This window comes from Carcharhinus amblyrhynchos, chromosome 1, assembly GCF_965287045.1.
Source record: "Carcharhinus amblyrhynchos chromosome 1, sCarAmb.v2.hapA, whole genome shotgun sequence".
Classification (NCBI taxonomy): Eukaryota; Metazoa; Chordata; class Chondrichthyes; order Carcharhiniformes; family Carcharhinidae; genus Carcharhinus; species Carcharhinus amblyrhynchos.
This window is the reverse complement of record NC_137324.1, coordinates 145,824,420-145,840,238: the sequence shown is the minus strand read 5'-3', so window position 1 is coordinate 145,840,238 and position 15,819 is coordinate 145,824,420. Positions and strand designations below refer to the sequence as shown.

At 39.1% G+C, this 15,819-nt stretch overlaps 2 protein-coding genes across 4 annotated transcripts in view; one reads left to right on the top strand and one right to left on the bottom strand.

The window, feature by feature from the left end:
• The window catches only part of idua (alpha-L-iduronidase), a 239,199-nt gene that overhangs the window by 192,408 nt on the left and 30,972 nt on the right, over nt 1-15,819 (bottom strand). The window lies entirely within an intron of this gene.
• Nucleotides 1,147-14,536, top strand: slc26a1 (solute carrier family 26 member 1). Its single transcript, XM_080193488.1, has 2 exons — nt 1,147-1,873; nt 11,332-14,536. Exons 1-2 carry the CDS (start codon nt 1,235-1,237, stop codon nt 12,853-12,855), a joined length of 2,163 nt encoding a protein of 720 aa, XP_080049614.1. The 5' UTR covers nt 1,147-1,234; the 3' UTR covers nt 12,856-14,536.

Here is a 15,819-nt window from a genome sequence, read left to right as displayed (position 1 = left end):
GCTCTTAATTGGCCTCCTTGAGGGTATCTGATCTGTCAACATTTCTTCGAAATACTGCCATGGGATCTTTTACATTTATCTAAGCAGACAGACAGGGCCTCTCTGTTTAACACTGCATCCAAAAGACAATAAAATAAAACGGTAAAATAAAATATTAGTATAATAGTTGACAGTTTTGATTTGAATTGCTCTAGCAAAATGCCATGCAATCATAATAAGCTGAATGTAATCAAAGCCTCAATGGTTATAATAATAAATTACATACAAGTATAACCAGAATTAGGTAAAGTCGCCACTGTCTCAGATGACCATAGATGACCTCAAAAGGGGAGAGCTAGCTGGTGACAATTTTAACCTTAGGATCACACCACAGACGAGAGGCCAGGTTGAAAGGTGGGCCTTCATGGACAACCTTCAGCCAGCAAGAGAACTGAAGACACTTTGTTGGCATTGCTTTGCATCATGAATCAGCCATCCAGCTAACTGTGCTAACCACATTACGTATAGGCATCCTATACAATTTTAACTATATTTGAGAATATCTGTTTAAATGACCCCCAATAATAACTAACACTTAGGAAACTCACAAGCAGCTATTTGCAGGTAATATGGTGTAGCAGATTAACAATGATACTGCTCATATTGCAACTCTGTAACTATCAGGCACGATAAAGCTTACCAAAGATCAGTTTAACAAACATTTTCCTCATTTTGTAACTCAGTAAAAACAATTCAATGGAATTCTTATTATTAATTCAGTGGAATTATCATTAGTTCTGTAAAGAAGGACCCTAAAGTCTTTAAAGTATATGGCACTCCAAATAATAATTTTTGAAGATACAGCATTTAACTTACAACTCAGCATTTTCCAATGGCACAAAACCTATAGCTAAAGCTTTCAACTTATTTGATGCAGCAGTGTTCCATGTAGGTTAGAAAAACCCACAAAACTTTCTTCCCTATTTTGCTTGTTAAGTCCAGACAAATCTGCTTGACATTGAATGAATAGCTTTTTGTCAAAATATTGCAATTTTAGCATCTTTCAGTTTGTAGCCTGCAATTATAATCCAGACACAAATTAATACCTGTCTATCTTACATACTATAAGAATCACTGGATAGAGTTGGTTTCTTGCATAAGCAAAGATTTATTTGCTGTGTGAAGTAATGCATATTTTAATTGCAGAACTTTAGAACTACTCATCTGTCGTGCACTCTGACAGTACGTGAGAAGAATGGAAAACGAAGAACAATCATCTAAAATGGAACTTCATTCAGAATCTCATATACAGATTGAAAGAACAGTAAAGGAAAAAGTTGCCATGAAGAAAGTCATTAAAAAGAAGCTGCAAGAAAATTGCTCATGTTCATTGGACAAGTTTAAAACTCTGATTACCGGTTTCTTTCCCGTCCTCGAATGGCTCCCAAAGTACAAACTAAAAGAATGGATCCTCGGTGATACCATTTCAGGTTTGCTCGTTGCTGTTGTCATGGTCCCTCAATCTATAGCATATGCATTGCTTGCTGGTCTAGAAACCAGTTCCAGTTTGTATACATCCTTCTTCTCCTGCATTATTTATTTTCTAATGGGTACTTCACGCCATATTTCGGTAGGCATTTTCAGTTTAATATGCCTCTTGGTGGGGCAAGTGGTTGATCGGGAGTTACTGCTGGCTGGATTTGATGTAGAAGAAGATGGCAAAATGACGTCAATAGAAATGAGCAATGCGGATAACTGGAACATCAGTAATGTTAACCCAACTATGATGATGATGAATTTCACCCTTCCTGGATCACAGAACTTCGAATGTGATAGAAAATGCTATGCTGTTAGTGTTTCAGCTGCCCTGACATTTATGTGTGGTGTTTACCAGGTAAGACATTTCATTAAAAGTTCAGTGGTAACTTTCTTCATGCTTCCAGACACTGTACTATGTAAGAAAACTAGAGTAATTATGGGATTACATTTACAGTAATTTAAAAACAAAATCCATAAACAAAGCACTCTCGTATTATCTTTTCAAGATCCATCTCAATGTAGTAATAATTTTCTATAGTACAATGAATTAAGGCAAAGTTCAGTAGTTCCACTGACAAGTACTACCTATGCTAAATGCAATTAATTATCCTAACTACCCTGACCAACACAAATAGGTTCTTCGTGTATTTTTGAATGGCATTGTGATCTAAAAAATAAATAAAATTTTAAAAACTAATCCACATTTTTAAGAACACTGCTTTTCAATTACTAATATAAGATTAAATGAGGAAGAGGTACTTGGAGGAATACACCCTTTTCAAAGTATTTCTCTCATCTCAATCTTGAAAGAAAAAACACAAAAATCAAAATAATTTGTACTTATGAGATGTCACATAGCCTACTTCAGCACACTAATATTGACTCTATAGAAAGCCATCATTTCATCTCTCCTCCAGTAATTTAGAATAAGTGTGTAGCTTGGATGTCAACTGTATTTTAACAAATGACATCCAAGCTACATTCAGGACCAGGGTAGAAAATACAGATAAAGAAAATAGTTGCTACCAACAAAAAAAAATACTGCAATTCCAAGCTAGCAATGATTGTTTGGGTAATCACAATTGGTTTAATAGTCAATGGTAAATGTATTGCTGAAGCAAGCTAAAAGTTATCACTGTATAAAACACATGACTATATCTTCAAGATTTAGAACATAGAACATTACAGCGCAGAACAGGCCCTTCGGCCCACGATGTTGCACCGACCAGTTAAAAAGCAATGATCCTCTAACCTAAACCAAACCCTTTCCATCCATAAACCTATCCACGGATCTCTTAAACGCCCCTGAACTAGGCGCACTTACAACTGCAGGAGGCAGGGCATTCCAATCCCTCACCACCCTCTGGGTAAAGAACCTACCCCTGACATCCGTCCTATAACTACCACCCCTTAATTTAAAGCTATGCCCCCTCGTGCTAGCTTTCTCCATCCGAGGAAAAAGGCTATCACTGTCCACCCTATCCAAACCTCTGATCATCTTATATGTTTCAATAAGGTCCCCTCGCAGCCGCCTTCTTTCTAACGAAAACAACCCCAAATCCCTCAGTCTCTCCTCATAGGACCTCCCCTCCATACCAGGCAACATCCTGGTAAACTTCCTCTGCACCCTCTCCAAAGCCTCCACATCCTTCCTAAAATGTAGGGACCAGAACTGCACACAATACTCCAAGTGCGGACGCACCAGAGTTTTGTACAGTTGCAACATGATGCCGCGGCTCCTAAATTCAATCCCCCTACCAATAAACGCCAAGACACCGTATGCCTTCCTAACAACCCTATCTACTTGATTCCCAACTTTCAGGGATCTATGTACACATACACCTAGATCCCTCTGTTCATCCACACTATTCAGAGTCCTACCGTTAGCCCTACACTCTACACATCTGTTATTCCTGCCAAAGTGAATTACCTCACACTTCTCCGCATTAAACTCCATCCGCCACCTCTTGGCCCAGCTCTGCAACTTGTCCAAGTCTCCCTGTAAACTAAGACACCCTTCCTCACAATTTACCACACCTCCGACTTTGGTGTCATCAGCAAATTTACTAATCCACCCAACTATACCCTCATCCAGATCATTTATAAAAATTACAAACAGCAGTGGCCCCAAAACAGATCCCTGAGGCACACCACTCGTAACTGAACTCCATGACGAATACTTACCATCAACCACCACCCTCTGTCTCCTATCCGCCAGCCAATTCCTGATCCAATTACCTAAATCACCCTCAATCCCATACATCTGTATTTTCTGCAGAAGCCTTCCATGGTGAACCTTATCAAACGCCTTACTAAAGTCCATATATACCACGTCAACTGCCTTACCCCCATCCACCTCTTTGGTCACTTTCTCAAAAAACTCAATCAGGTTAGTAAGGCACGACCTACCCTCCACAAAACCATGCTGACTATCTCCAATCAATTCATTACTCTCCAAATAACTATAAATCCTATCCCTAATAATTTTTTCTAAAACCTTGCCCACAACAGAAGTAAGACTCACCGGTCTATGATTCCCGGGGAAGTCTCTGTTCCCCTTCTTAAACAATGGGATAACATTCGCTATCCTCCAATCTTCTGGCACTATACCTGTGACCAACGACGACCTGAAGATCAGAGCCAGAGGCTCTGCAGTCGCCTCTCTTGCCTCCCAGAGAATCCTAGGGTAAATCCCATCCGGCCCAGGGGACTTATCTATTTTCAAACCCTCAAGAATATCTAGCACATCCTCCTTATCAACTGCAATACTGTCCAGTTTACAACCCTGTAACCCAGTGTTCTCCACTGCTACATTGATGTCCCCCTGCGTGAACACCGAAGAGAAATATTGGTTCAATGCCTCTCCAATCTCTTCCGGTTCCACACACAAATTCCCACTGCTGTCTCTAACTGGCCCTAATCTTGCCCTAACCAACCTTCTGTTCTTAACATATCTATAGAATGCCTTAGGATTCTCCTTAATCCTATCAGCCAAAGTCTTCTCATGTCCTCTTTTAGCCCTTCTTACCCCACTCTTTAACTCCCTCCTAGCCAATCTAAAGCTTTCTAGTGGACTACCTGAGCCCTCAAGTCTCATCCGGACATAAGCCTCCTTTTTCTTTTTAACCAGCGAATCAACTTCCTTAGTGCACCACGGTTCCCTAGCTCGACCAATTCCTCCTTGCCTGACAGGGACATACATATCAAGGACTCGCAGTAGCTGCTCCTTGAAAAAACTCCACATTTCGGACGTTCCGAGACCCTGTAGTCTCCTAGTCCAACCTATGCTTCCTAATTCTCTCCTAATAGCCTCATAATTACCCTTCCCCCAGCTAAAACTACTAACCCGAGGTTCATGCCTATCCCTTTCCATCACTAAGGTGAACGTAACCGAATTGTGGTCACTATCACCAAAATGCACACCAACTTCCAAGTCTAGCACCAGGTCTGGCTCATTTCCCAGCACCAAATCCAATATAGCCTCACCTCTAGTTGGCCTATCTACATACTGAGTCAAAAAACCTTCCTGCACGCTTTGTACAAAAACTGACCCCTCTAATGAGCTAGAGCTATAGCTATTCCAATCAATATTAGTAAAGTTAAAGTCCCCCATAACAATTACCCTATTACTTTCACTCCAATCCAGGATCGTCTCCGCAATCCTTTCCTCAACCTCTCTAGAACTTTTAGGAGGTCTATAAAAGACTCCCAACAGGGTGACCTCTCCTCTCCTCTCCTATTTCTAATCTCAGCCCATACTACCTCAACAGACAAGTCCTCATCAAACTTCCTCTCTGACACCGTGATACAATCCTTGACTAATAATGCTACCCCTCCCCCCCTTCTACTTCCTTCTCTACTCTGACTGAAGCATTTGAACCCCGGATCCTGCAACAACCATTCCTGACCCTGCTCTATCCATGTCTCTGAAATGGCCACAACATCAAAGTCCCAGGTACTGATCCACGCTGCAAGTTCATCCACTTTATTGCGAATACTCCTCGCATTAAAGTATACGCATTTCAAACCCTGCTCCGCTTCACCCCCACGATGCCATGCATTGCAGTCCCCATCTATGCCCTCCTCACTTTCACCCCCGCTACTCAGGATCCCACCCTCCCTCCGAATCAGTTTAAATCCCCCTGCATAGCCTTTGCAAATTTTCCCCCCAAGATATTGGTTCCCCTCTGATTCAGGTGTAGACCATCACTCCTGTAGAGGTCCCACCTTCCCCAGAATGAGCCCCAATTGCTCAAGAACCTGAACCCCTCCCTCCTGCACCATCCCCTCAGCCACGAGTTCAAACTTTCCCTCTCTCTGTTCCGCTCTAAACTATCCCGTGGCACAGGCAAGAGTCCCGAGATAACCACTCTGTCTGACTTGGTCTTAAGTTTCCACCACAACTCCATAAATTTCTGCTTAATATCCCCTTCCCTTAACCTCCCTATGTCATGCGTCCCCACATGAACTATAACTTGGGGTTGATCTCCCTCTCCCTTAAAGAGTCCTGAACACCCTCTCCGAAACATCCCGGACCCCAGCCCCTGGGAGGCAACACACCAGCCCTGAGTCCCTACCATTACCTCTGACTCTCCTATCCGTCCCCCTAACTGTGGAGTCCCCAATCACTAGACCCAATCTTTTACATCCCCTAACCACCTGTGCCTTCACAACAGGCTCACCTCCAGAGACCTGCTCCCTTTGGCTATCTCCAGTTGATTCCTCCTCAACTGTAGCCTCCAGGACAGAAAACCTATTTTGGAGGGGAACAGCCCCAGGGGATTGTCCCCCCAATTGCTTCTTTCCCCTCTTTCTGGCAGTTACCCAAGACTCATTTCTAGGAGTGACTATCTCCTTGTAACTCCTATCGATGTCGGCCTCAGCCTCCCGAATTATCCGGAGTTCCTCCAATTCCAACTCCAGCTCCTTAACACGCTCCTCCAGAAGCTGCAATCGTACACACTTCCTACAGGTAAAATCAGCAGAAACACTACTGGTGTCCCTCACCACATACATACCACAGGAGGTGCAGCTTACTGCCTGAACTGCCATCTCTGAAACAATTTCCAGCAGAAAAGAAAAAAAACTTAAATTTAACTTTTCAAAAGATGATAATACAATTCCTTAAATTGGCTTGATTTGGTAATAGCTGCTAAACAATGAGACAGATTTCTAAACTCATAATTAATGGATCTTTACAAGGCAACTCAAAATGGGTGGCTTTGTCACATACCGCTAAATAGTTTGAAGTTGAAGGAAAATATTTCACTTGTGGATTACGGTCAGGTACTGCTATATTTAATTTTAAAATTCTCATCCTTGTTTTCACATCTTTCACCCCTCCCTATTTTCTGCAGCTCCAACATTTCTACTCTCAACTTATGTGGCCTCTTAAGTATACACAAATTTTAATCGTTCTATCATTATTGTCTAGATTCTAAGTTCTGGAAATGTCTCCTAATACTTCTTGCCTTGATTTTCTCCTTAAAGATGCTCTATAAGACCTACCATCTTGACCATGGTTTTCATTATTTCACCTAATATTTCCTAATGTGGCTCAGTTTTATATTTTGTTTATCAATGCTCATATGGATGTTTTATGTTAAAGGAACTATATACAAGTTGTTGATTATTTTTTCTTTCAATATCAGTATTCATAGGATTACATAGGATATATGGCTTGTTTTTGTGCCATTCAGCCTAACTAATTTACACCAGTATTTATCCTCTGCTCCCATCTTTATTCATCAAAATCAACCATCAGAACTTTTTATTTCCTTCTCACTCAAATGCTTAAATCAAAACAGAAAATGCTGCCAATACACAGCAGGTCTGGCAGAAAGAAATATAGTTAATATTTCATAGTTAATATATTTGAAGAGTCGTATTTGACTTGAAAAATTTTCTGCAGTGTTCTTCTGTAGCTTGTTGCAGTCCTCCTCAGCATTGACTTTCTCCACCCCCTATGGTGTAATCTGCAAGTTTAGAAATTATATTTTTGAATACATCAATAATTTGGACATTGCCAATGGTGAATGGCAGTGATACTGGCACTGATCCTTGCGGAACCCAACTTCAATCTTCTCCCACTCCAAATAATTGTTTTGAAGTCAGCTAGCAATCCATTCTCCTACATGTCCTCTGAGTCCACATTCTCTGACCTTACACTATTATGGGACACCTTATTGAAGGCCATTTCAAAATCCAGGCAAATTACATCCACTGCATTACCATTGTAATCTTTGTTATCTCTTGAAAAAAAACTCAATATGGTTGGTCAAAAAGAGTTTCTCTTCTGAAATCCAATTTGCTGAAAGCCCTTTTTTGATCTGCTAGACCTTTGATGACCACGATAATTACCTAATGAGTGCCCTCCAATGTGAATAACCATTTGATCAAGATACATAACGAATCAGGATTTCAGAGCTACAAATCAAAAGTGAGATAGGTGTTTTAAGAAGGCAGTTTATCTTTCCTGTACATTTAGGAGATGCCCTCACAATGCCATAAGTTAAACCTCGAGTCTGCAGGTCATGTTGTGCAGCAGTTGCAGTGCCTCAGTAGGTATTTTCATGTAGACAACTCGAGAAAGACATCAGTCAGAAACACTTCCAGTTGGCATAGAAGCAATCGCCTGCTGGGACATCTTTGAGGGAGTCAGTCCACTTACAGCCTCATTGAGAAAATGAGAGAGATAGTTCAATGACTCAACTGGCAGAATGGTAATGTTGATTTTCAATAGTGTAGAATTACCAAAATATGCTGCAAATTTGAGATCTGAGGTTGAAATGCCACAGGTTTTTCCAGCTGCCCTCTTGCTTTTGGAAAATACCTGCAAATAACCTATGTTCATAATATTGTGCATTTGTTGAACTGCTATTAGGACTGACTGCAGCTTTCTTCTTATCTAGGTCAAAACTATTTTTATCTCTAAGACTAGATGATCTTGAATTTGATTTTTCCCCCTAGAGGATTATTTTAGAGATTCAGAGTCTGTTTTTTCCTGAAACAAAAGCCTAGAAATTCACAACTAAATAATAGTCTTCAGACCTGGGCTGGTAATTCTGAAAAGTAAATTGGGATTGGAACTGGGCACAAACCAACCAGAAGACCAAGACAATGATGCTAACCAGCCTGTCAAGCTAGGTTTGGGAAACACTACTACAGCAGGTAAAAACTGGGATATTCCTCCTTAAAGAACACAAGGTTGGGAGGAGTTTTGACAGAGGTCTTCAAAATCATAAGATGTGTAGACATAAAAAGAAACTCTTGTTATTGATGGAAAAGTCCAGAGCCCAGAGTCACTGATGTAACAATAAATAGGAAAAGAACTAATGGCATTATGAAGAAAAACATTTTATTATGCCACAAATTTGTGGTTGGAACAGGGATGTAACTCCTGAGTGTGGTGAAGATTGATTCAGTTGTGGTTTCAAATGGGAATTGGATAAACAGCTGAAGAGAAAAACTATATTCAGGATCTCCAAACATACAAAACATAGTCCCTAACAGGGAAATGTTATGGAGGTAACATGGGTCATGTCTGCCAGATGGAGAACTGGCAAGAGACCTATGTTGCCTGCTCTTGGGAAGGCCTACTGGTATTATGTGCCAATCAGGCATATTAGAGGTCACCAATGAGCCTTTTATGGAATCAAGACCCTGGGGATGGGAAGTCATGCCTGCCCAGAGCTGCTGGCCAAAGACAAACAGCTTTAAATAGGCCAGTTCAAGTTGAGATTGAGTTTCCCATTTTTTAAGACTTCTAACACCACCACTCTTCCATCAATCTTGTGGATTGGGAGGGGTGTGGTTAAAATTCAAAAAAAATTGTGATCACCAGAATAAATCTGTGAATTTCATTTAATTACCTCTGGAGTTAAACTTATTCCAAAGAATGCTCTTAATCTCTGTAAGTGTTCCAATTTCTGTAACTGTGCTTAGTAACAGTGATATAATTTGCAAATAATTTCTTCATCAAAATAATTCCTGCAATGCTGAGGGAATATCCCCACACATCCCATACTGGCGCTGTAGAATTTGGAGGTTATCATCCTAACTGGATATAACAGATCTGGGATTATTAGAAATTAGGCTAATTAGTGGAGTTGTACCACTCTCCCAGTAGGGAGATTCAAGATCCCCACTCCAGCTGTGCTTTTACAAAAAAATTTCAAATGCAATTTGGCCAGGTTAATGATTTAAGTATTTATTATAAAAACAACACATTTGCACATTATGCAAGTGCATACTGATAAAATAGGAGAATGGACTAAAAGATGGCAGATGGAATTTAATAATAGTAATTGTGAACTAGCACATTTTGGTTCAAATACTCTGTACAAAAGCTCTGGAAAAACTGAAGAACTCATGGGTACTCAATTCTAGAATATTAAAGCAGTCGATAAGGTTACATGTTAGAGTTCAATATTTTTATCTCAAAAAGTAGAGAATAGAAAAGTAAACAGTAATAATAAGTTTACATAAAATATTTCAGCCTTAGTCCAAACTAAAAAGGTTATGGAGCTATTTCCTGATTTGGAAGCGAGAATCTAACTTTTAAGTACTTTAATTTCATATGCCCTGCCAATCACACTCGGGTTCATCAAACTACATCTGTCACACTTAAATGCAGGCGAATTTAAACCAGGTGAACCAAATTGGGTGGAATGGGTGAGGTGGGGTGTTAAAATGTAAAAAAAATTCTTAAGCCTAACCACCTTGAACCTGCCACTTCCAGTTTTAACCAAGGTGGGCCATTCATTTAAAAACATTAATGAGGCTGCATGTCTCAGATTTTATCTTGCTTCCAGCTTTAACTGAGCTTTTGGCAATCAAGCAGCTAGAAGATTGTATGTGTTGCTTGCTGCATGGAACTTTAGCCCTGCCTGTGGGTCAAGAGGAATAGTAATACTTCACTCAAATCCCTCCTTGCAAATCTGTTTGTCACTCCCTTAACTAACTCTATTCTTCACTGAACTTCTAGCTTTGTTCTAATCCAACAGAACTCTATTCATTAATCTCTTCCTCATCTACACTGCTCCTCATGCTTATTTCAGGTGCAAAGCACTTATGGCACTTTGTATTTCTGCTTCAGATTTCCAGAATTATGTATTTTTTAAATCTTTCTTTCTCTGTAGTCTAACTCAGTGAATACAAATGGATGATTCTGCAGTTTCCTATCAACAGAGGAAAGAGTGCATTTCCACTTAAGAACTTTAATGGAAAAAACTGTTATTGCAGTACACTATGCAACTAATAGATATATAGCTGCTGTACAATCTTGTAAAACTCTGCAATATGAATATTTTGCTACCAAAAGCCCCTGTGCTTTGGTATGCCCATAAATCCATCTATAATTCTACACTGCCCTTTAAATATTTTTCTAAGTGTTTTTGCAAAAGCCACAGTGCTGAAATCACAACATGGGAAAACAAAATAGTTCCTGAATCATTTTTAACAGAAAGCCAAATGAAAACAAAATTTTAAAAGACAGACTTCCTCTTCTCCCAGTGTCACGCACCAACCATGGTCTAAAGTTCAGAGGTGCTCTTCAACTCTCCTACTGTCATATTTTATGAAAAAGGGTCGTTTTATAGATATGAGCCAGAATTCTCCTACCTGCCCGAGGCTGGGATTATCCAGTCCTGTTGCTGTGAACAGAGATTTGGCTGAACACCAAATTCTCCGTTCTCGCTGGCAGTGGTATCGAAGCACGCAAGAGCAGAGGCATCTCTCATTTTGGGAGTCAGGCGTCCAATTTCATGATTATGATTCATGGCTGTTCTCAACATGTGACTTTTTTTGTTCCAGGTACTGATGGCAGTTTTCAACCTCGGATTTGTATCAAAGTATCTATCTGAGCCCTTGCTGGATGGATTTGCAACTGGTGCCTCAATTACCATTGTAACAATGCAAGTCAAGTACCTCATTGGAATAAAACTACCACGTAGTCATGGACCTGGCAGTGTGGTTGTAACTTGGATAAACATTTTTAAGAACATTCACAAAACTAATTTCTGTGATCTGATAACAACTGCCATTTGCATGCCTCTGTTAATTGTTTCCAAAGAATTAGGAGAACGATATAAGCACAAGCTTAAATTCCCTTTCCCAATGGAACTGACCATTGTAGTTATAGCTACGATAATATCCCATTTTGTAAATCTAAATGAAACGTATGGTTCAAGCATTACAGGAGCAATCCCAACTGGATTCTTACCCCCGAAAGTTCCAAGTTGGCACCTCTTACCCAGAGTTGCCATGGATGCTGTAACACTTGCAATCATCAGCTTTGCCTTCACAATCTCATTGTCTGAGTTGTTTGCAAAAAAACATGGATACACAATACAAGCCAACCAAGAGACCTATGCTCTTGGATTTTGTAATGTAGTTCAATCATTTTTTCATTCATATGCCGCCAGTGCAACTCTGGTTAAAACACTTGTTAAAGATTCCAGTGGTTGTCAGACTCAGCTCTCTAGTGTTGTCAGTGCTGTGTTGGTACTAATGTTGCTTCTTTTCTTAGCTCCTGTATTCTATTCTTTGCAGAAGTGTGTTCTAGCATCCATCATCATAGTCAGTTTAAGAGGAGCTCTCATGAAATTTCGTGATCTGCCAAAGCAATGGAGGATGAGCAAAATTGACACTCTGGTTTGGTGGGTCACAATGCTATCTGTAACATTAATAAGTACTGAGCTAGGGCTTTTTACAGGGGTAACATTTTCACTTCTGTGCGTCATTATTCGCACTCAAGTACCTAGAACAGCTTTGCTGGGTCAAATTCAAGGTTCCAATCTATATGAAGATCAAGCAGAATACAATAACCTTATACCTATTCCCCAAATTAAGATCTTCCGTTTTGAAGCCGCTCTATACTATGCTAATAAGGATTTCTTTCTGAGTGCCCTGATGAGAAAAGTTGATCTGAATCCTGCTTTAGAGGTTGCAAAGCAGAAAAAGGAAGAAAGCAAGCAAACAAAAAAGAAAGAAGAAAAAACATTCAATGGCAACATCAATCAAGAACAGCCTGCTGTGAGCAAAAAATTGATTCCTAAAGTATACAATTTTCACACCATTATTCTAGACTGTTGTGCAGTACAATTCTTAGATACTGTTGGTATTAATACATTGAAGACAGTTCTGAAGGATTACAATGAGATTGGTATCAGAGTCCTCCTGGCCAACTGTAATCCTTCAGTGATTGACTCACTGAGCAGGGGGGGTTACTTTGGAGAAAACTGTAAGGAGATGGACACTTTGTTGTTTTATAGCGTGCATGCGGCTGTTCAGTATGCTAAAGCCAACTGGCCTGAAGCAGCTAATTCCTCTCTTTAAGGGCTTTCATATTTATGTCCAGTGTTGATAAATGTACAGACATGCACTATGTAAATGGCAATATATGCCAAACTTATAATACTTTTATTTAAACCATGGAATCTATTTTGGTATCTTTTTAATTAGTTGAGCAATAGCTCAATCAATAAATGTAACACTCATGCAGACCACAAAGATCCCAATTTTGATTTGGGTCTTTACTGAGTCAGCTGATTTCAGCCAGACATGAGAGGACATTTTACTATTCACAAAGAACGAGAATTAGATAGTGTGCATGGATGGCTCTGCTTTGTACAAAGAGGGCAACAATTGTCCATAGAAGTGTATACCACATTGAGTGAGCTCATTTAGAAAGGAGGGATGAAAGCAGGTCAGTATTTTAAAAAATATTTTAAAGTAATTTATCAGTGGTAGTGAAAAGCATACAAACTCGATGGTTTGTTATATATTAAAATATATACTTTGTTTACTTATAAAGTAATTATACAAAGTGCAATTAAGACTGCACAATCCTCCCAAATTCTATCAGTGCTTTGATGGACAGCAGCTATGCACTATCATGCTCATTGGACATAAATATTCTTTATATGTAAAATGTCAACTACAAAACATCTCAAACTGTCTTGCTGTAAATAAACAAGAGCATTGACATTAAAGTAAACTGCTGATTAAAACACACACTGTGGAGGTTTACAGCTTTGAAAGGAGAAACAAAAGCTACTAGTGTAATTTTAGTAAGTACATCCTCACCTCTCTTAAAAAACGATATATTACTGTCATGCTGGTTCAACCAGTTAGAAGAACTTTTTTGCTTTCTTGGAAAGAGAATAGTCATAGTGGCAGAAAGAGAGGACAAAAATGAAAAAAACTCTTTCTTTTGTTTCAATCACTGTGTATAGTGAAGCAATAGTATCTACTAGGTTTAATGAAAAATATTTTTGAAAAAACAATTGATACATATCCTACATGGCAGAATACTAGCTATCATTGTGATCATGTCGAGAATGAAATATTTAAAAGGTAGTAATTAAAAAGGGGCAGTAATCAAGCTGCAATACCCAATAAATGTACGTTAATTATTCTAAATTTTGGCACATATCTATAATCTGTTGTGTTCTAACAATGCTTTGTTCCTGTAAATTAGACCGAGTAATCCTGGAAAGAGTCTGCATGTTCCAACATTGCTTTGGCTCAATGTTGGAATGACACCCAGCAGTAAAGTTGACTAGGTAACTGTAAATGAATAAAAGTAAACAAACTACAAAATAAGATAGATTAAATTCAAATTCTATTCAAACTACTGTTTATCTATCTATAGTTCAGCTGACTCATGAAATTCATTTTTGCCTAGAGTGCTTTTTGGAGGAAATCCGGTTAATGTATAAAATACCACATGATCTAAAACAATTATTACAGTACTGTGATATTTGTTGTAGACAGCTTAGTTAAAAACAGCATTTATTGCTAATGTTATGAAATTATGAAAGGCATGATAAAAGAGACCTATGCTTCTGAATATTTTGTACTTTTCACAACTTGTAATAATTACTGTATTTTGTACTCAATTCTAAATTTACTTATAATAGAACTTTTTGTGCAACAATTTCATCATTGTATCTAAAACCTATATAATTGACAATGTGCTAAATAAAGATGATTAAATACTGATACAAAACGTACATTCAGCTCATGTTTTAAGCATGCTCCTGGAATAAATATTGATCAATATTGCTAGGCAGTAAACATTTCTATGCAAAAAAGCTTGATTTAAAAATATTTGTACAATCTGAAGCTAGAAAGATTAATACTACAGTTCCCTATTTTCTATATAGCAACACAAGCTTTGGACAAACCATTGTTTTTTTTACAGGAGTCGTGGGTCCATAATGCACTTAAATACTTAAAACTATCAGATGAAAGAGCACAGAGTGTTTCCATGAAATAAATTCACACCGCATCTCACACCAGAAAATACTATTCTCCCTCCTCCTTTTTCCTCGTCTTGAACCACACTGAAACTGAGTGATTCAGAGGCAATTTCTTCCCCAATCTGTCAAACATACGTTGAGTAACGATGTGCAAAACTTAGTATTTATAATCATCGTTACACCACTAACACAAAGTTCAGAAAAGGCAGCAGTAGAAAACACACATACTTTGTTTTTATTTTAATATCCTTTAGTAAGCCCACAGTTCACAGGCTTCTCCCATTTCGCATCCTTGCTCTGACAGCTTTGCTTTGCCGAGGATTAGTGGGAAGCCAGAGAACTAGGAAGCCTTTAAAAGCGAGCAGAGGACAAGTAAAAAAAAGGGCAGAAAATGAAATATGAGTGTGATATACTAATATAAAAGAAGATAGGAAGAGTTTTTTTCAATATATAAAAGGTAAGAGAGGGGCAAAAATAAACATTGACCAGGATCTGGGGAAACTGAAAGTTCTGAAGGTGGATAGATCACCCAGACCAGATGGACTACACCCCAGGATTCTACAAGAGATAGCTCAGGAAATTCTGGAGGCATTGGTGATAATCTTTCAGGAATCACTGGAGGCACGGAGGATCCCAGAAGTTTGGAAAGTAGCTAATGTAACACCGCTGTTTAAGAAGGGATGGAGGCAGCAGACGGGAAATTATAGGCCAGTTAGCCTGACTTCGGTCATTGGCAAGATTTTAGAGTTCATTATTAAAGATGAGATCACAGAGTACTTGGAAGTGCATAACAAAATAGGACTGGGTCAGCATGGCTTTGTCAAGGGGAGGTCATGTCTGACAAATCTGTTAGAGTTCTTTGAGGAGGTATCAAGGAAGTTAGATAAAGGAGAGCCAGTGTACATGATTTATTTAGATTTACACAAGGCCTTTGACAAGGTGCCATATAGGAAACTGTTAGATAAGTTAAGAGCCCATGGTGTTAAGGGTAAGATCCTGGCATGGATAGAGGATTGGCTGATTGGCAGAAGGTAGA

Bases quoted from the DNA above. Each gene is read 5' to 3' on its own strand.
- slc26a1 (XM_080193488.1), top strand. From the start codon at position 1,235: ATGGAAAACGAAGAACAATCATCTAAAATGGAACTTCATTCAGAATCT. The intron at 1,874-11,331 runs GTAAGACATTTC...TTTTTGTTCCAG, and splicing joins TTATGTGTGGTGTTTACCAG to GTACTGATGGCAGTTTTCAA.